At 50.6% G+C, this 19,185-nt stretch overlaps 1 protein-coding gene across 1 annotated transcript in view; it reads right to left on the minus strand.

Moving 5' to 3' along the window:
- Nucleotides 1-19,185, minus strand: part of HECW1 (HECT, C2 and WW domain containing E3 ubiquitin protein ligase 1) — a 161,360-nt gene that overhangs the window by 53,873 nt on the left and 88,302 nt on the right. Inside the window, exons 7-10 of the mRNA XM_044675362.1 lie at nt 14,244-14,344; nt 10,686-12,089; nt 6,296-6,397; nt 2,057-2,207 (exon numbers count right to left, since the gene is read on the minus strand). Of these exons, the coding sequence (XP_044531297.1) occupies nt 2,057-2,207; nt 6,296-6,397; nt 10,686-12,089; nt 14,244-14,344 (1,758 nt within the window). The remainder of the gene's footprint in view (nt 1-2,056; nt 2,208-6,295; nt 6,398-10,685; nt 12,090-14,243; nt 14,345-19,185) is intronic.

Raw genomic sequence — 19,185 nt, forward strand, 5'->3', positions numbered from 1 at the left:
AGGAGGCAGGCAAGCTTCCAGCCTCAGCCTTCCTCCTCTCTTCCCTCATCTCCCATACATCAGCAGATGACAAAGCTTGCCACTTCTGCCTCTAGCCCATCTCTCATCTACTGCCCGCCACTTGGTGCTAGGAAGGAGTATTTCTGTCCCCCGTGCCCAGCACATAGTAAGGTCGGAACCAATGCTTGCTGCTTGGCTGACTGATGTTTCCCTCTCTCTACTCATGAAGCCATCACCCTTTATCACATTTCCCCTGGACTATTACAGTAGCCCACCAGTGACTCTCCTTGCCTCAAGCCCATCCTCCACTTAGTTGTCAAAGTCGTTTTCTACAAGTGCAAGCCTAACCAGGTCACCCTGAACCCCTCCAGCCTTGCTCATGCTATCCCAGGGGCCCCCTCTGATCTCCAGGATCACACAGAAGATCCTTGTTTGGCTTTAAAGCCCTTCCTACCTGTGCCAGCTTCTTACACTTCACTATCTTACACATATGCAATGATCCATCTTGGTTTTCTCACCCTTACTCACCTGTGACACTATCTCCACGCCCTTTCTTTGGCTGTCCCCCATGCCTGGTACACCATCCCTTCTCATTCTTGCCTCTTTGAACCCATGCCTTCCTCTTCTTTCCCTCCAAAGCTACTTTGTAGCTATTCTGTATGTATCCATCCATCTATCCTCTCTCTCTTCATCTGTCTATCCATCTACTTGCCCCTCTCTCTCTTCTCTCTCTGACTTATTTATGTATCCATCTATCCATGGATCATCCATCCATCTATCTATCCATCTATCTATCCATCCATCTTATCTATCATCTATCTATCCATCCATCTATCTATCTATCTATCTATCTATCTATCTATCTATCTATCTATCTATCTATCTATCCTTCCATCTACCTTATCTTCCCTCTCTCTCTCTGCTTGTCTATCTCCCTCCCTGCCTGCCTGCTTGTCTGTTTGTCTGTCCCCGTTCATCTCTCCCCAACTTCAGAGACAGTCACTCCTGGCAGGGCTTCTTTCTCCTTCCTCTCTGAGCTGCTCTAAGCACACGCTGGGCTTCCAAAGGCCAGCCAGAACAACAGAATGTTCCTCTGTGTGTTGCACAGCATGCTCTCCGCTATGCTGAGCTGCCACTTTGCTGCGTAAGGTCCGATCAGTGACTGCAGAGGAAGGTGGTAGTGGAACTTCCTGGAGGAAGTGGCCTTTGAGTTGGCTTTGGAGGAAGGGTAGCAATTCAAGAGGTTGGTGAGGAGTGGAGGGAGGGCACACTAGGCACAGGGAATGGCATGAACAAGGAATGGAGGTGATAATGTTCAGCGGCTAGTTCATTTGGTGGCTACAGTACAAGATGAGGCTGGAAGTGGTGCCACATTGTGGAGGATCTTAAAACCAGCAAAGGTTGAGCTTCCTTTCGTTTCTGCCAAGGGGGCTAGGGTAGGTTTTTGAGCAGGGGAGGGATGTGACCTGATTTCCATATAATCAAGATTAGCCTGGCAGCAGCTTGAAGGAGGTGATAAGCCAAGTTGGGAAGTTCTGGCATTAGCCTGGGATGGAGGAGGTGAGGGACAGCATTTAGGCAGTGGGCAGAGCAAGGACATCAGATAGGCACTTCATCTAGTGCCTCGTCGGGACTCAGAGGTGACCAGGCTCTCCAAAACTGTGCTAGCCTTTGAGCACGAGCTCTGGCAGGTAGAGAGGCTTCAAGGGTAGTTCTGAGGAGGGACCATGGGGCTGCCATCCTGGGACCAGTCAGGGCAAACCCAGAGAGCCTCATTACCGAGTGGACAGAAGAGGAACACAGCCTAGGCTTGGGCTGGTTCCCACCACTGAAGTGTTAATGCCTCAGGGCTGAGCTGGGGACAGATTTCCTAAGAGAAACCAAAGTGTTAGTTGGGTGTCCTCCCCCCCCCCCCTCCCACCATCCCTTCCAAAGCAGCCATCACTTCTCGGGTGGGAACATTGATAAGAGGCTTGCCTTGTTGCCCTCGATCTTTTTCATCTTTGTGAGAACTCTAACAGAGACAGCCAGGGCATGGCTCTCTGCAGGCACTGACCGTCTGTTGAGCTGCTCCATCTGCTGAATTGACCCCGAGCGACGGATCCCATCAGGGGTGGCTGCTGTTGTTGGACGCTGCCACGTAGTTGTTCGGTTGACGTGATCCACGTAAAATACCCTCCCGTGGCTGTCGATCCGAGCTTCCCAGTCTGGTGTTTAATGAAAGTAAAGAGAAAGGAAGTGAGTGAGGATTCCCAGGGATTTCTCACCTTTAGGGCTTCATACCGACCTCTGGGTTCTGTACTTCTGTACTCCAGATGATTCTGGACTCACGTTTGTACCGTCATAGCATAGACTGAAGGCTGTGAACCCATCCAGCAGTCGCCCTTGGTGTCCGACCAGCTAGATCCTGGCATGGCAGGGATCTGGGCATTTTCTGGGCATAGAAGCTATCATGAGGTTTTGAGTGTCTTCAGCCTTTACCCTAAGCTCTTAGAGGTGGCTTCTGGGAGCTTTACACTCATTTCAGTGTCCGAGGCATTGAGAGCTTACTTAAGCTGATGTTCCTGGTTGTAAAAGAGAGGCCAGACCTGTGCAATTTTTTGTTAGACATTACAGAGACAGAGCCATGGCCTGGCCAAGCCTGTTACTGTTCTGGGTCATCCCGTTGACATTCAGATGAGTTTCTAGGATAGAGGTTCTGAAGGGGGGCCTCTGGGAACTTGCTTTGTAAAAAAAAGGCACCTTTTTCTAATGACTGGATGGCCAGAGAATGTTTTCCTTCTAGAATCCTCCAGATTTTATTTTGTGCATTTAACAGCAGGATTCTGAAGGGGGTCCATCCAGAGGCTTCATCAGACTCACTTCTCAAGGGGTCCCTGACAAAGGCCTGTTCTAGGAGCTGACCACTTGGAGTGGGCGAGAGATGACACCAAGGAGAACGGGGACAACTAGGCAAAGGCTATGAAGGTCCCCTGGTGAGTCGTGTGTTCTTCTGAGGGCTGGTTAGAAACCAGCTTCTGCTTTTTCCCTGCCCTCAACATCTACTTGATTCTTTGGGTGAAACTCCATTACGAGCGTGAGCCTTGATCGACAAAGGACTGCGGGTCCGTTCCTTTTCCAGATTAAGGATTTGCCGAGGCTCGTGGGGTAGGAGCCAGGCCAGGCAGGGCGGCAGGGCGGCAGGGCCCTCCTCTTCTAAATCAGCCAGCTGGTCTCAGGAATGAAACCCTAATGCGCTCAGGACGAATGTTTGGCTGAAAAGTGCCCGATTCCAAATGGCCGAAAGAGTATCTAACAACATTGATCAGCTCTCGTCTACCTGAGTGGAGAGAGAGATGGGACGCCTTCCAGCCAGTCCCTTCTAAGAGCTCTGCGCCCACAGTACAAAAGGACGGGGAAGGCGGTTTGGCCGGATCGGATCATCCGGGGAAAAGGCCACCCGTTGTCCCCCCGGTTTGGTGGCATGACTCAGGGGATGAAGTAACCATCCCAGCCACTAGAGGGAAGTCAGGCCAAAAGATTAGATCTTTAATGGACAATGACCCCGAGGCTTCCGGACCTCAGAGATTCAGGTGGCTTGGGGTCTCCTAAGGAGCTAAGTACCCCCTCTGCCTTCATAGCCAGATGCCTGGGCTATGAACGTGTGGAAATCAGGGCCACTGGGGGGAAACTTCGGCTCCAAAATGTATTGGGTCCGAGGATGGATAAAGCAAAAGGCAACGAAGAAAGAGAGAAGCAAGCAGCGATGGCGTTGGGAGGCAGGACAAGCGCAGGCCACTCTGCTGGAACATTCCGGAGCGCCAGAGCAATGGCAGGACCACTTTTACATACAATCGAACTCAACAGCTGACACTAGTTCATGGTCCAGTATCAGAAGTCATCCATTGGTGGGGATGCCGCCCAGGGGACGGACACTGATGGGCTCCTTCATACTCCGTGGAAACCCAAAGAGCACCAAACATCACATAATTCTGACTAGGAAGGAATTTGGAATTGTTTAAACATCTGACAAGAGAAATCCAGCCAAGGGAGACTTAAAGTTCGAGGGTTGTTTTTTCTTTTTCAATTTGCTTTTGGCGTTTTCGTTTCAATGGAACATTGGACAGTCCATTTGGATTACGCCAAACATTGCTCGATTAATGTATGCCAGAACCAATTGTCGAACATTAATTCTAGCATGTAGAACTGAGTTTTCAAGTATGTTGATCAGGTTACTCTAATATTGGATTTTGAGGACTCAGAGAAGGGGCAGCAAAAGGATAGTAGAAAGTGCATTGGAAGGGGGGTATTAACTCCAAGGCAGAAGGTGAGGGTTTAAAAAAAAGTACATTGGAATTTCTTAGTTTGAATTAAGAAAGCCCAGATTTAGCCTCATCGCCATTAATTCCATGACCATCCCCCCTATGTAATCTCATTGATTAATTATAAAGTTTTAGAGCTATGAGGTGGGAGGTTGTTTTGTGAATGTGTTTCTTTTAATGTGCTCATTAGGCAATCGGAGATGGCTGAATATCTGAGAAAATGGTCTAAGGCCATGTCAGGCCACTATTGTCTTCCTGGGTCATGCTGGGATAAGAAGAGTTCAAGACTGGGGCGCCATAAAAGTAGCCAAGAAACAAAATTAAATGTATTTTCTTGCCTTTAGGGTAGAGAGTTCTCCAGCGTTAGGGATGATGGGACGATGGATATATGTTTGTTTGGACTCTCTGGACTCAATGCATTGCAACTTAGCAGCAATTCAAATACCCAAGATTCCTGGGGCCAAATGGCCCTGTTCTCCGGAGGTGTTAAAAGGATGGGTGCGCCATCTGTTCTTATGTCATCTTAAATGGAGGAAGGGGAATGCTGAAGACTCTTCAGGTTAAACAAATACAATCTGGCAAGAATGAAATGATCCCTCTGCCATTTGGGATTGTCTACGAGCCCCTGACAGCGTGGTCCATTAGAACTCCAATACACTGTTTTTTAGTGACTCCAAGGCAGAAAATGGAAAACACAAACTATTCCATCCAGGAGGAAGGCCTCTGAGAAACAACTGTAAAAAGACATTCCCCAAATGTTCCCAGAAAATAGAAAATGATCTTCCATTCTGTGTGATTGATGTTTGCATGTGTGAATGCTGTTAGCAGTGCATGCCTGGAGGGAAGTAAAGAAAGGAAAGGAGGGGAGAGAAAGGGAAGAGAAAGAAGGGGAAGGGAGGGCTGGGAGGGGATGGAAAGGCTTGAAGTTTAGAGGACTCTTTCTTAAAGATAGTGAGAAATGGAGGGCATTTCTTTTTAGGCAAATTCCAAGTTGGATTCTCCTAAAAGACTGGAATTCAACTCTGTTACTTTCTGCTTGGGGGACATTGCTAACCCAATGACTAAGAGACATACACTGACTTAGGCCCCAGTGGGAAGGTTATGATTGTTGGCCAATAGGAAGACATGTTGAGTTTGTTTAAGGCTAGCCAGGTATATGGGATTCATGTTTCTTTTTTAACTGATAAAACATGTCCTGAAAAGGAAACATGATTTGTTTTTAATAGGCAGAAAGAGGCCACCATGCTGGGCTAGTCACAAGAAAGTGTGATGTTCCTGGGATTGTCTGTGCCCAGAGATGTATATTTTTCGTGGCCCAAACCATTGTGATCTCCTACGGTATAAGAGGCAAGAATGGAAAGAAACCGTGAGAGATCAGTCCATTCTTTGCATCTTGGAAAAGCTTTTTGGAAAAGTAGACTGAAGGGAATGTGAAAGTTGGGGGTGACGGGGAAAGCAACCCTAAACCAAAACTGGCCCGTGGAGATTTACCAACAAGGGGGGGGAGGGGTCTCCCCAGTGAGCCCCAGCAGGACAGACTGCTCGCCTGGCTGGCTAGGAAGAGCTAACTTTGCCTGGGAATGTCTAACAAATCCTGTGACTGGCGTATCAAACGCCGCTGACCTCCGGGAGCACAGGGTCTATCCCTCCACTGGAGCACAAATGGCAGGCTGGGCCTCAAAGGACAAACTTTCCCCTCCAAAGGAGGGAGCCCTTCAATTTGAGGAGTCACAGGATGATTTTTCGAGGACTTCGGGTAGTTTTAGCAGGCCTTTGAGATTCCAAGCAGTGCTATGCCCCAGCCTCCCATGGTAGCGAGGAACAGACATCACCGATGAATCTCCTGTGATCGCATCATAAAAGCTACTCCTTACAACAGGACCCGGCAAAGGTGGAAGTCGGGACCGGAGCAGAGTTGGTCCCGAAGTGACACACTAACCTGTTTCAACTTGATAGGAAGGGTGCAGAAATCGATGTTAAAAACTAAGGCTTACTTGGTGGAAGAGGCTCATCGATAGTAGGGTAGTGATGGTGGTCAGGCCTCAGGGAGGGAAGCAGGCCAACTGGCTGGGAGTTTTGGAGTAAAGGGCAATCACCTACGGATGAGACAGTCAAGATATTCAGATTCATGCAATGCAAAGTCATTCAAAAGCACCTCTGACAGGCAAACCAATATGGTGGGGCTGGGAGTGGGGGGAGTCCTACGCCCTTGGTGCTTTGTTATGGTAACCCACACGCATGTGGTAGGGAACAAAGAAACTAAAGGATACAAAGGCCTACGTCCAACCACTGGGATCAAAACATAGGATCAGACGGGCATCTTTTCTGAGCTTATCATGGGCTATTTTCTCTTAAGGAGAAAAGGATAGGAAAAGGGAGGTAAGAGAATCCTAGCAGAGTCTCTTGCGGGTCCAACTGTCCTAATGGAGCCAAACAAGGTATATTCTGAGACCCCAGTGGGTGTCTCCACACAGCCACAGCTCCTGTTTTGGGTGGGTGCCAGCTGAGATGCCCTGTGACTCTTCTGTGGCATTTGGTTTTTCATTATGAAATTCTCAGATGAAACCAATCCAAGATGGAACCAGTAAGCCAGTGTGCCAAGAACCTGAGGTTCAGAAGCCACGGAGTGGAGTCCAAAGCTCTGGGCACTGTGTGAGACAGGAATGGGAGAGACTCTGGACTGCTCTTAGGATGGAAACAGGCAAACTTGGTTGCTTTGGCACAGGGAGAGTAAGGAGAGCAAGAGACGAAGGTAGACAGAAGTTAGGAGACAACACAAGAGAGGACTGGAAATAACCCAGAGGTGTTCAATGAAGAGCAAAAAGACATAGACATGGGAAGAGCCTAAAAATCCTCCTTGTAATCACAGAATGAGCTTCCGAATGAAGTTGCTGAGCTGACTGGTCTGTCAGGGTGGACCTCAGAATGGCCTGAACAAATTGTTGGGGCAGACTTCATTCACACTTCATGATGTTATGAGACTCTGATGAGGGATGATGATGCAGAGAGGGGCTGTGGCACGCCCTCAAAGGTGACATCTTAGATTGTCACTGCATCGCTCTACCTCATCTGAGTCCTTCCTGACTAAAGTCTGTGGCAGTCCTACAGCTCTGTCCTGGTACAAATGGTCCCCTGTTAAGTAAGACAATAGGAAGCCAAGTGGGTGGGTTTATTTCTTTCCTTTCCAAACAGGGCTCCTTGCTGATGTAAATAAGAGTAGGGGAAGGAGAGCTGGGGGGAGGAGTCAGCTCTGTTATCATGTCTCTCCAAAATGAGAGAAGCTGAGTTTCGTGAGAAAAGATGCTGGAGATCTCTGTGAGTTTCCAGATTGTTCTTAGGAAGAGGTCATGATTCACTGGTTCTGTTCCAACAGGCTGGTACAAAATGGAGTGAGACAGCAGATAAGCTAATGCCCGTTTCACTCTACTGGCCCACTGGCAAACAGTAAGGCTCGAATAATGAGCAGACCAATGCATATCTTTGGTTGAGAGCCGGAGGCCCTCTTTAGGGGTTAATGAAATGAAGCTGTTTCTTTCATGGGCTCCTCATCCCCTTTGGGGCCCTCTGAGTGTCTATTTTCCCCAGGGTCAAAGAGCTCAGGGCTTCTCTTTACCAAGGCTCTGGGCCAAGCCCCAGTAGAGGCTAAGCTCTGCTTCTAGAGGGAAAGCTTTGTGGTACCCATTTATCAATGTTTTCATGTTAGAACATCACAAAAGGACAGGAGCAGCTGTCCTGGGTCCAGCAGCAGGGCTTAGGTGTTTTGTGTATTGTTTTGTTATGGCTTGGCTTAACTCTTTCTAATTCATGCTACTAATAAAACCAGTGATGACTAATCTGTTGACATAAAGTGTCCATTGCCTGGGACTGGGGTAGCAGTGGGTAATGGAATGGACTTTAATGCTTTGGGAATTCCAGCCAATGAAATGGCACGATGTAAACATCTCAGCCAATAGAATGGGAGCAGGATGGAGGATGGAAAAGATGGTGCCTAGGAATACAGAAAAGGGTGACACACCGACTCCCCTGTCCCCAGACACAAAGCTGACCCAATGGACCATTCCTTTGGGAGAAGATTTCAGAGCTAGTGGGGTCAAATTTCATAACAAGGAGGTCCCATCCCTTGTCCTTTTGTAAACGTAGAAGAAACAAAATCATGGAGTCCCGGGGCTGAGAGAAAGGAGAAGCAGCAATGTTCTGCATGGTCAGATGGTGCAGGGGAGCAGTCTAGGGGCGTAGGGAGAGGGACAGTTTAAAACTCAGAAAAGTTGTGATCTTAGAGAAGCCCATTATAGGTTAACCATGTGAGCTCCCGTGAAAGATGCAGGATGACTTCCTTATCTACTTGTATGTATTCTCTTCACACACCGGCGTTTGCATGTTGTTTCCCTCATTGAAGTGTGAGCTCTTAAAGAGCAGAGACTGCCTCCGGGCTTCCTTTGTATGCTCAGCACTAAGGACAGTGCCTGGTATGTAGTAGGCACTTAGGAAATGTTTACTGACTGACATAGTTTTCTCAAAGTCCCTGAGAAATCTTTCCAGGAGGCTGGAAAACTTCCTCAGAGGCCACCATGTCTTGGGAAGTCAAGTGAGGCCTCCCTCTCTCTGCCCGATGGTTTCACCACCAGAGAAAGTACCCTGATGCTACTTGCCTTAGAATGTCCGCCCATGGGCTCTCTTGGAGAGTGGCCAGGTAGCTGAATATCCACTGGGTCCTAGCCACTGCCCTTTGGACTTGCCTTGTCTTCATTGCAGGGTTTTCCCCAGGACTAAGTTCCCCATCCTTACCTCTGGGTTGGTTGTGAAGAAAAGACGCCACAGCAGACAAGGAGTGGATGCACAGAGATACAGCACAGACAAATCAACTGCACATCGATTTACCCAGTGGACCCACTTAGTCCCAGATTTCCATTCCCTACTTGTGTTTGGGGAGGTGAGGCAAGGCTTTAGCCTCCTGGGTCGTCATTGGGTGGGATCTTAGGGCAGAAGTAAATCCAGCTCGGGAGGAGGGAGAGGGGCAGGTCAACAGCCCAGCACAGAGCATGGTCATTATTTTTATGGAGCCGAGGAAAACATCAGATAAAGCTGGGCAGTTGCCAAACATTCTCTGCTGACAAGAATGATGAGAAACTGTCTGCCTTCAGCCAGACCCAGACTCGATGGATCTCGTTCAACTTGCAAGCAAAATGCCAAAGGAGAATGCCTTCCTTCCTGCCTAGAGTTAGGAAAGACCACATGGCTCAGCACTCCTCTATGACAGCATCTTAAAAGGCTTCAGTCTGGAGACATTCCTCCTTGAGATCCTGTGTGTGTGTGTGTGCATGTGTATGCGCATGTGTGCATGTGTGTGTGTGTGTATGTGCGTGTGTGTGATGGTGTTTTCTCTCCCTGTCCCTGCAAGCATCTCCTGCTCTGTCCTTTTCTATCTTCACCGATCCCTTCTCTCTCTGCTGCTCTTCCTTGGCTTCGTTTTCCACCATCTTTCTCCCTGCTTCCTTGACCTCTCCTCTAATCAGCCATGACATCACACTGAAGATGGAAGCTGCTGCCCTGTTTATTGGATTCCTCCTCTTCATTGTTTTAGCGAATGAGTCAGGCATTTTGGAGACCCTTTTAAAGCTTGCACTAACTCGAGTCACTGAGGCGTTGTTGTATTTATTATTATTCTTAATTCACTTGTTTTTGCCTCTATGGGTTACTGACCTTCGGTAGTTCAAGGGTTCCTCTCTGGTTAGGGAATGCAAATTCATTATTAAATAAGCTCAAGCATAACCCTTTGAGAGATGAGTTTTGTGATGAAGGAAACTTCTAGAAGGTCAATAAGCCACGCTTCAGATTCCCCATGTTCAGGGGTTTTCGTGTGGCCTGTAGCCCTCCTTCCTTCTTTTAGCTCAGAAAATTGTGAATTGAATATCTCAAACATTTTATAGAAGCCTAGGCAGGAACCATGGAAGAGGCCTACCAGTGCCCGGTCATATGCCTGTGTGATGTACCTAAATCCAAATCAAATGGAATTTACACTCATGGGCTAAGCAGCAACCCTGCTCTGCCGCCTAACGTTGCCCATGTTGCCGCAGAGAAGACTCCTTCTCTGGGACAGGCTCCGTCTTTCACAGCCTGCACGGTTTGCGCATGTCAAGATTAGCCCCCCCCCCCATGGTGGCCATTAGCTACGTCTGCACCCACGCCCACATCCAGCCCATGGGAGCCCTTGGGTTAGTTCCCATCTGAGAATGGGGGCGGGGTCTAAGAAGCGGGACAGGAAGGAGGCCGGAAGAGCCACTACTGTAGCTGCCCACTACAATGGCCCTCTTCCTACTTGGGAAGCCCCTTGCTTCTTTCCCCAGTGGCGGCTCCACTTGCATGCCTGAGGAGCCGCAGGCTAACCTTCTCTCTGGTGGCTCGGTCCAGCCATTGGGGAGCCTGGCCCATCTGCTGTTCTTGTGGAGTTGCCGTTCCCGTGGGGGGCGGCCAGCTCGTCCGGCCAGGTGGCAGGGCCATCGCCAGCCTCCCGATCCAGCTCCGGGCTGGGCACGGAGCCTGGCACAGACTCAAAGGCGCTGTTCTCCTCCTCGTCATCGTCCTGCGAGGAGAAGACGGTGCTCTCGGAGATCTTGGCGCTGTCCACCGAGGAGAAGCGGGTGTGACTGGAGAAGCGGTTGTTGCTTTCGTAGCAGGACGGGCTGTAGCAGGAGGTGCTGTAGCAGGACGTGCTGTAGCAAGACGTGCTGTAGCAGGACGTGCTGTAGCAGGACGTGTCACAGCCCTCGCAGTCATTCTCTTGGCCCTGCCGGGGACTTGAGTCACTCTCGCTCCCGGTGCTGGGCCGGGGCTCACTGTCGGTGAAAGAGCCACCGTTCAAGTCCAAGAGCCGCTGGACGGACGGACTGTGGGGCGCCAGGCTGGCACCACCCCGGTCTGCGTCCCCGGCCTCGGGCCCCTCTTCCAGGTGCAGCGGGTCGAGGGCCACCGTCTCGGCCTCACTGACCACGTCCTTCTCTGAAGAGTCCTTCACGGTGGACTCCTCTTCGGCCACCTCTTCCTCCTCCTCTGGCCCCGGGGCCCCCTGAGCTGAGGGCATGCTGTGCAGCAGGTTATGGATGCGGATGTAGTGTGTGCGCGGGGTCTCAGGCTCCCCGCAGGCCGAGGCGATGACCGTCTCCAGCTCCGACACTGGCAGGGAGCACGGCCGGCTTTTCCTCTTCACTGAGGGCCGGAGGTGCAGGCGGTCCTCCTCCTGCAGGTCAGGCAGGCCTTCCTCCCCCTCTGCCTCCTCCTCCCCCTCCTCCCCCTGCTCCTCCGCCTTCTCCTGGTGCTCACTAGCCAGGGGCTCTGGCTCAGCTTCCTCTGCCCCCAGGTCCTCAGCACTGGGGGGAGCTTCACCATCCCCCTGATCGGCTGAGAAGCTATCATTGGTCTCCAGGGGTGGGGGAGGAGAGGGAGGAAGAGGAGGAGGAGTGTCCGGGAACACATCCAGGTCCTCTGCACTGAGGGAGGGCAGTTCCTCGCCTGGCACTGGCTCCGAAAGCTCAGCCTCCTCAGGGGCAGCCTCTCCCTCTTCTCCTGCCTCTTTGGTGGCCTCCTCAGTCAGCCCGGTGGCCTCCAGGCTCTCATCCCCCAAACCATTCACCTCTCCACCCAAGTCTGGCTGATCCAGCTCCCTGCTCTCCTCCCTGTCCAGCTGGACAGCCGGGGCCTCCTCAGGGAGGCCGGCCTCTGTCAGATTGTTTGGGGTGCCTTCCTGGAGGTCCGTTGGCTCCGGGTCTGTGTTCACGGAGATCTCCTCATCATCTGCTAAGAGAAAGAAACAGCATTTTCTCCTCAGCAAAGGTCTCTGGGCTAGGGATTAGCTGGGGGCTGCTGCTGCTGCTGATAGAGAGCCTATGTGGGAGCTGCTGAGCACCCCAGGCCTGTCTGAGGGTCACTGTGGGCCCAGGCCACAAGCTAGGGCTTTACTCTTTGGAGAATTCAGTGGATTGGGCCAAACTGCCCCAGGCTCTGTGGGGAAACCCGCATCCACATGGTGGAGAGAAAGGTCAGGAGCAGAGACACCTCGGGGTCCCCAAGGTGAGAAACTGACTTGTAGGGTTGACTTTGGAGGTTTTACAGGAGAGGCCTGGGTGGGTCACTCAAGGCCCCAGGGAGGCTGTGGGCTCTGCCCTGTCCCTTATGCCTTTATTCTCAGCCTGAATCTTCCTGCCTGCATAGAGGGGAGAGAAAAGAGCCTGGCTGCAAGCTAGACAGCAGAGAAAAGGCTGGAGAGCCGCCTAACTCCCAAACTCTGAGCCTGTTGGCATGGGAAAACGAACCCATTCCTGAAGCCGAGCAACCTTTCCAAGGGCCAATCCGTCAACTGGGGACCCCTTGAGGTTCGGTCTGAACCCTGCAAGCCAGGAGAGACCACAGGTCTGCAGGCTCCTGGCCCAGAGCCTCCAAGCCCTTCACTTGCAGCTGTGGAAAGGAAGCCCCACTGGAAGGGAGATCCTGGAGAGCCAGAGCAAGGCTTTCGCCTTTCCTTGTACCCCCAGAGCTTAGCAGAGTGCCTGGCACTTAGTAGGTGTACAATACATGCTTGTAAACTGACTGTGTCAGAGAGGTTAGCTGCACAGCTAGTCAGGTCTGGGCCGTATTTAAGCCCACATATTGCTAGGGTTATATATATATATATATATAGTTAGCAAAAAGCTAGTCTCGAAGCCGGGAGATGGCTTTGCATTCTGCCTTTGATCAATGTTGGCTTTGGGCCCTTGGGCGGGTCATTTCTTCTCTCGGCAACTTTCAAAAAACGTAAGTTGCGGAGGAGATGTCGACCTGCACTAGTTAAGGGAGTTTCCTGTACTGATGAAATCCCTTCTCCTTCTTCCTGACTCCCAGGGGAACCCTCATCTGTCCACCATGTTGTTTCTCTGGTCCTGTATGGCTCCCTGCAGGGTGCCAAAGGTCCAGTGGCTGTTGGTCCATCGGCTTCCTCTGTTTACTTCTTTGTAAGGTGCCACAGACCTAACTGGGTTCCCTGAAGGTGTCAGTCTTCCCTGGACATGACCATCTTTGTGATTTATTGGCAAAAAAAAGTCACTCCCCAGAGAAACCGCCCCTAGTGGGCCTTGCGATCACCCTTCCAGACATGAGAAAACGAGTCCATTTTGTTTCAGGGGAAGAAAACTGGGATGGGTGGCAAAGGGCTAGCCTTGCAGTGTGTTTGCTTCCGGGTCTACTCAGACCCAGCCAAAGCTGGTGTTTTTGCCAAGCAAACCGAGGCAGAAGGTTGGCCTGTCCCGGAGCCAAGAGGATGGGAGGAGTCCTCAGAGGCTGGTGTCTGGCCTAGGGAGCTCCCACTTCGGGCTCCGAGGGCCTCCACCCCAGAAGAGCAGCCCCTATCCCCAAATGAGGGGTAGAGGCAAAGCCCCCAAAGCCACAGCAGATGCTTTTCTCATTTCCCTTCCGATAGTAGAAAGGCCCAAATCTGGCAGCAGCTAAGAGTGCTCTTGGCTTCCTCTGCTCTCACCCTGAGCCTATGCTTTGTGACTGTTTGGGAACACGTGGTCGATGGCAATCCTTGCTGAACCCTGCAATGGCCTGAGTTTTAGTCCCTGGTGTACTAGCTGGGGAGAGCAATATGGTGTCAGGGGCACCTGACCCAAAGACTAGCTCTGTGATGCCAGGCATCTCTGTACCTCAGTTTCCACATCTGTAAAATGAAGCCATTGGAAGTCATGACCCATTGAGCCCAAGGCCTTTGGTGGTGGGGAGGAGAATGCACATATAAGTCATCAACATGCAGGGGAACATGGCCTTCAGATGGGCAGTCAGCAGGCACAACATCCTTCTAGACCCAGGCAGAGGAAGTAGAATCCCCCGCCCCTTGGCCAGCTCTAGGGGTCTCAGCAAGGACGGGGCAACGAATGTCATTTGTTGGGCAGGAGACGGGGGGCGATGCTGGAATACCTGGGTGGATGGAGGAGGTGATCTCAAATCGGAACTGCAGCTGTCCACTGACGTGATCAGTTGGGAGCCTGCGGCCCAGCGTGTAACTGACCACTCTGTCCCTAGGGGGGAAACACAAGCAGGCACCTCGTTAATTCCGTGCAGTCTCCTCCAATGCAATGGAAGCTCCTCGCGGGCAGGGACCGTTCCTGTCCTTCTCTGTCCTGGGCACTTAGCACAGGAGCTGGCATGTATTAAGCGTGTAGCGAATGCCTACTGACTGAGTGACAGGTGAGTATCACTGCAGGGGCTGGCGACACCTCCCGGGTTACAGGGAAACCCTAGACTTTTGCCACGACCTCCCCAAAGGCACTGGCTCCTCCTGCCACCAGGCAGGTAGAAGAGGGCACGAGGACCACACTTTGATTCTCTCCAGCCATTTGTTCAATGGCTAATGATGCTCTGGTTCATAGGTTCAGACTGGCCACAAGAATGGTAGTGGGAGGGGAAAGCATTCAATCCATTTGTTAAATGCCAAGGATAGGCAAGGCTTTGTAAAGGCCAAAACAAACCCATCCCTGCCCTTCAGGAACTTACCCTTTAGGCATCCAGCTAAGTAACTATAAAGGATGGGAGAGAGAAGAGAAAAGAGGGCAAGAGAGTGAGCCGGAGAGGGAGGGGGAAAGTCAGACAGAGACAGAGACAGAGAGAGTAGAGGCAGAGAGGAGGAGGAGGGAGAAGAAGAGGAGGAAGAGATAGAGAAGGAAGGAAGGAAAGAGAGAGGAGAGAGAGAGAAAGGGAATGAAGGAGACATGATCTGGAAAGAGTTTTCTGGGAGAAAGCCCTTAAGCTAAGCCTGGAAAGATCAGGATGCTGAGAGGCAATGATGAGAAGGGAATGCATCCCAGGGATAGGGGATAGCCTGGACAAATGCACAGAGGTGACCGGTAGAATTTATAATTCAGGGAGAAGATAATAGTGCAAGTGGGCTGGGAGACTGGGAACAGGAAGAGGGGGAAGTGACAGCAAAGGAGAATAAGCCTGCAAAGGGAGGTAGGAGCCAGATGGTGGAGTCTCTCTGAGTTTGCCTTTTATCTTACAGCCATGGGGAGCCATTGAATGTTTGGGAGTGAGCAGTGACATGATCAGATTTGGCTTTAGGAGGATTATTTTGACAGTTGTTCAGAGGATGTATTGGAGAAGGGAGAGCCTAGAGGCAAGGAGCCTATGTAGGATACTGTGACTATAGTTCTGGTGAGATCTGTTCTAACAGTTGTGACTGTTTGATAAGGAAAAGGCAAGTGAGATGACTGGATGGAAGAAACTTTAAGGTTTGGATGTGGGAGATGGGGGGCAGGGAAAAGGCAAGGAGGACTCCCGTACTTAGGAGTGTGGGAACATGGAAGTGTCCTTGGCTCAACCAGAGACCTCTGGAGGAGGAGTGGGCTTGATATGGGGGTACAGACTTCCCCTAGATACCCTAAACTCCAGAATCGTTCTAGGTCAAAGGGGCCATGAGGAATTCCCTTCTAGGAGCATCCACCTTCTCCCCACACCGCCACCACCCTCGGGCTTTCCCCTAGATCTCCAATGATTGTAGAAAGATACGCACTTCCCGGTTCCACTCAGATTAGCTTCCTTTGAATCGCACAGATCATCCCTTCTACCCCGACCTCCCTCCGGGAATTACTTCCTTCCTGATTCACCCCATCGTCCTCTGCTTATCCTGTAACCCCTGCTGTGAAAGGGGCGAGGAGGCAAGGCTCCACCTGCACACCATCGTCCCGGCCCTTGGACATGACTTCCAGATGAAGAACGTTTTCTTCTTATTCCTAAGCTGCGTTTTGGAATCTTGCCTTCTTGCAAAGGGTAACCTGTCGGGAACGTTGGCTTTTCCCTGCAACACGCTCACCAGGGAAGGCTAAGATGAAATGGTTCCCAGGGCGAGAGGACCTAGAAAGCCCCGGGGGGGTGGGGAGGGCTGCGGCTGCCCACCGAACCTCCCCTTTGGAGCCTGCCTCGAGTCTTCTAGTGACGGGAATCTTCAAACTTCAACTCGAGGAGTTGGTTTCCAGCCGAGGAGCCGAGATCTCTTAAAGAACATTCTTCCCAGGAGAGCCGTCCTGGGCGAGTTACTAAGTCTGCCCCCAATGGAAGCGCTTCCACAGTCCAGAGCTTCGGATCCCTTAGAAACTGAGTGGATGGCAGACTTGGTGCACTCCCCAAGGCCGAGAAGGGCTGGGTTCCCCCAGAGGCAACAGAGGCCCTGGGGATCCTCCCAGTGACAAGGAAGGGAGTGTCTTGGGGTGATCTTGGGCCATCCAAGGTATCCCAGCTGTGTCTCAGCGTGGACCCGTTTCTGACACTTTATGGCAGTCAGCAGTTAAGGGGACCTGCTCTGCCAAGTGCTGCTTTCCAGGAAACACCCGGAATGAAGAGAGATGGTGGCCCCGGGGCTGTATAGGTGCCATAAGGGCATTGCAGGACTTTGGTTTTTCCTTTGACAAGTTCAAGTAGATGGCCTTGAATTCTTCAGAAGCAAAGGGCCTGTGCAGATTAACCAGAAACAACCGGCAGCTAGTGGGTGCCGTGGTGGACCGAATCCTGGGTGTGGTGTCAGGAAGACCCAAGTTCAAATCCTGCCTCAGATACTGTAATGGGTGGTGCGGTGATACTGGACAGGGCCTGATAGGGAAATGGCCCGAGGTCCTCTGGTGGTACAAGGACCTGAGCTGAGTGAAGGCGGGAAGCCTCGGGGAGCACCAGGTCCCACCTAACAGCGCTCAGGAATAAGCGATCAAGAGAGAAGCTGTGAATTGGATCCCGCAGCCTCTCTGACTGCGTATCCCGCGTTTAGGTTGATGGATAAAGCTGGAGGCTAATGGATAACACGGATGACTGCGAGTTGGTTCTGCTTGAGCAGCCCCTTCCCTCAGACCCCAGGATAGGACTGTCGATCCTTGGGACAATAATGACTTCCGCCTAAGTAGACTTTTGAGATTTAATTGTAACAACTCAGGGAAAGGAACAGGGTTGGAGGAAAGAGGTGCTGGGAAACTTCGCTAAGCTACTGATGATCAGGCTGTCGATCAAGGGCACTCAGGCTAAGCCTGTCTGCTGGAGAGGTTTCCCTCTCTGTGCACCCTGGCCAGGCCAGGCACCTTTGGCCTTAACCAGACTGACTGAGTCTGGATGTTGTTCTTCTTTGTTGTTCAATGATTAGCATAGAGCACAGTTTTGTCCAGAAGTTGAGGATGTGATAACTACTGGAACAGGAGGTAGATGACCTAAGTAGGTTCGGTTGTCCTACCTACCCAACCACCCAGGTCCCCTTCACAGGAATGAGAGAGAGTTTTGTTCCATTTCCTCTCTGTTACAGTCCTGGCCGTAACTGCTTTTTGCCCCCTGGCTCAGGGCATCTGGATTGGTTCTAAATTCAAAAACTGTTGGGCGTCACTCATCCTGGTCTCCAATTTGCATAGCGAAATGATATTACAATACTTCCTAGCTGTGTGAACCTGGGTCAGTTATTTAACCTCTCTCAGACTCATTTTTCCTCATCTGTAAAATGGGGGTAATAACAGTACTTACCCCCCCAGGGTCTTGTGAGGTGATTCAGATGAGATAATGTTTACCTAAAGTAGAAATGCCAGCAATGATTATTATTCCTGCAGCCCTGGGATGGCTTTGGAAAGCCTCTGGAGAGGCAGGGCAGCAGAAGGAGCCCAGGCTTGAGTTATTCAGATAGTTTGCCTTAGCTGGTAACATCTCTCCTCCTTTTGGGTCCCCATCTTTCCTTCCAAGAGTCTTCAGCAGTTTGGATTTTGCAGTTAATTCCAAGGCAGTACAGTAGAAGGAGTGTAAGATTTGCATCTAGAGAGCATAGGATGTCTCCTTTCCTTTGTCTGGGTCTCAGTTTCCCTATCTCTAAGAGGAGATTGGACTAGGTGACTCCTAAGGGCACTTCTAGCTCTAAAATCCTATAGTCTAAGATTCTAATTTGTATTAGCTAGAAATACATGCACAACCCCATGACTCTACTGCCTAAGGGAAATCAGAGGGGAGAGGCAGAGTGGAATACCTGTCAGACTGCTGAAGACTCTGGAGATCTAGGTTCAAGTCCAGTTTTAGACTGTGAGACTTTGTTAAACTTCCTAAATCTAGAGCTGATAGGGACTTCAGAGACTGTCCAGTTCAACCAACCCATTTTGTTATTGAGAAGACTGAGGCCCCCAAAGGGTTTACCCAAGTTCACATAGGTAGTTAAGCAGGGTGGGAATTAAAGAGTCAAGCTGCAAAGGGGACTAGTCCTATGGAACCTATCCGAGTGACTCACCAATTAAAGAAAAGATACTGGAGGAGAGAAATAAGAGAAAACTATGGGGAGAGACTTCAGTGCCTGTAGCATCTGAGACATGAGGTAACCTCGGCCACATGTCTTCTTCAAACTTGTGTCTCACTACCAGGGAGCTCTTCAGTTTGTGCCCATTCTTCCCTCGAGTGCTGCCTCTGTGGGAGAGGGTGCCCTAGGCTTGTGATGACAATGTTTTGTAGCTATTTTAAATTATGTCATCTTTGTAAATGCCTTTGCTTTGAGTTCATTGTGACTTATGGCTGACTATTAAAGGTAACTCCCCAGTGGGGGCTCACAGACTCACAGAATGTGTGGAAATCTGAGAAAAACCAACCCTCACTTCAACCATCTGGAACCTATCGAGTGAGTACTAAATTGGGGACATAACCCACAGGGTACTCTATTTGTATTTTTGTTCTTAGAAACCAGAAGGTATTTTATTGTTCTATAAAGAGGTCTAGAATCTGTTGTTCATGGTTTGGTTTGTTTTTTTGCTTCCTTTTTACTTGTTTTTTTCAAGTGGAATTCTTTTGAAGTTGAACAACTCTTAAGCATCCAAGGTGTGATTAGAACTCAAGTTTTTTCTGATTCCAGGGCCAGCCTTCTGTC

The sequence above is a fragment of the Gracilinanus agilis genome, chromosome 1, assembly GCF_016433145.1.
Source record: "Gracilinanus agilis isolate LMUSP501 chromosome 1, AgileGrace, whole genome shotgun sequence".
In the NCBI taxonomy this organism is placed as follows: domain Eukaryota; kingdom Metazoa; phylum Chordata; class Mammalia; order Didelphimorphia; family Didelphidae; genus Gracilinanus; species Gracilinanus agilis.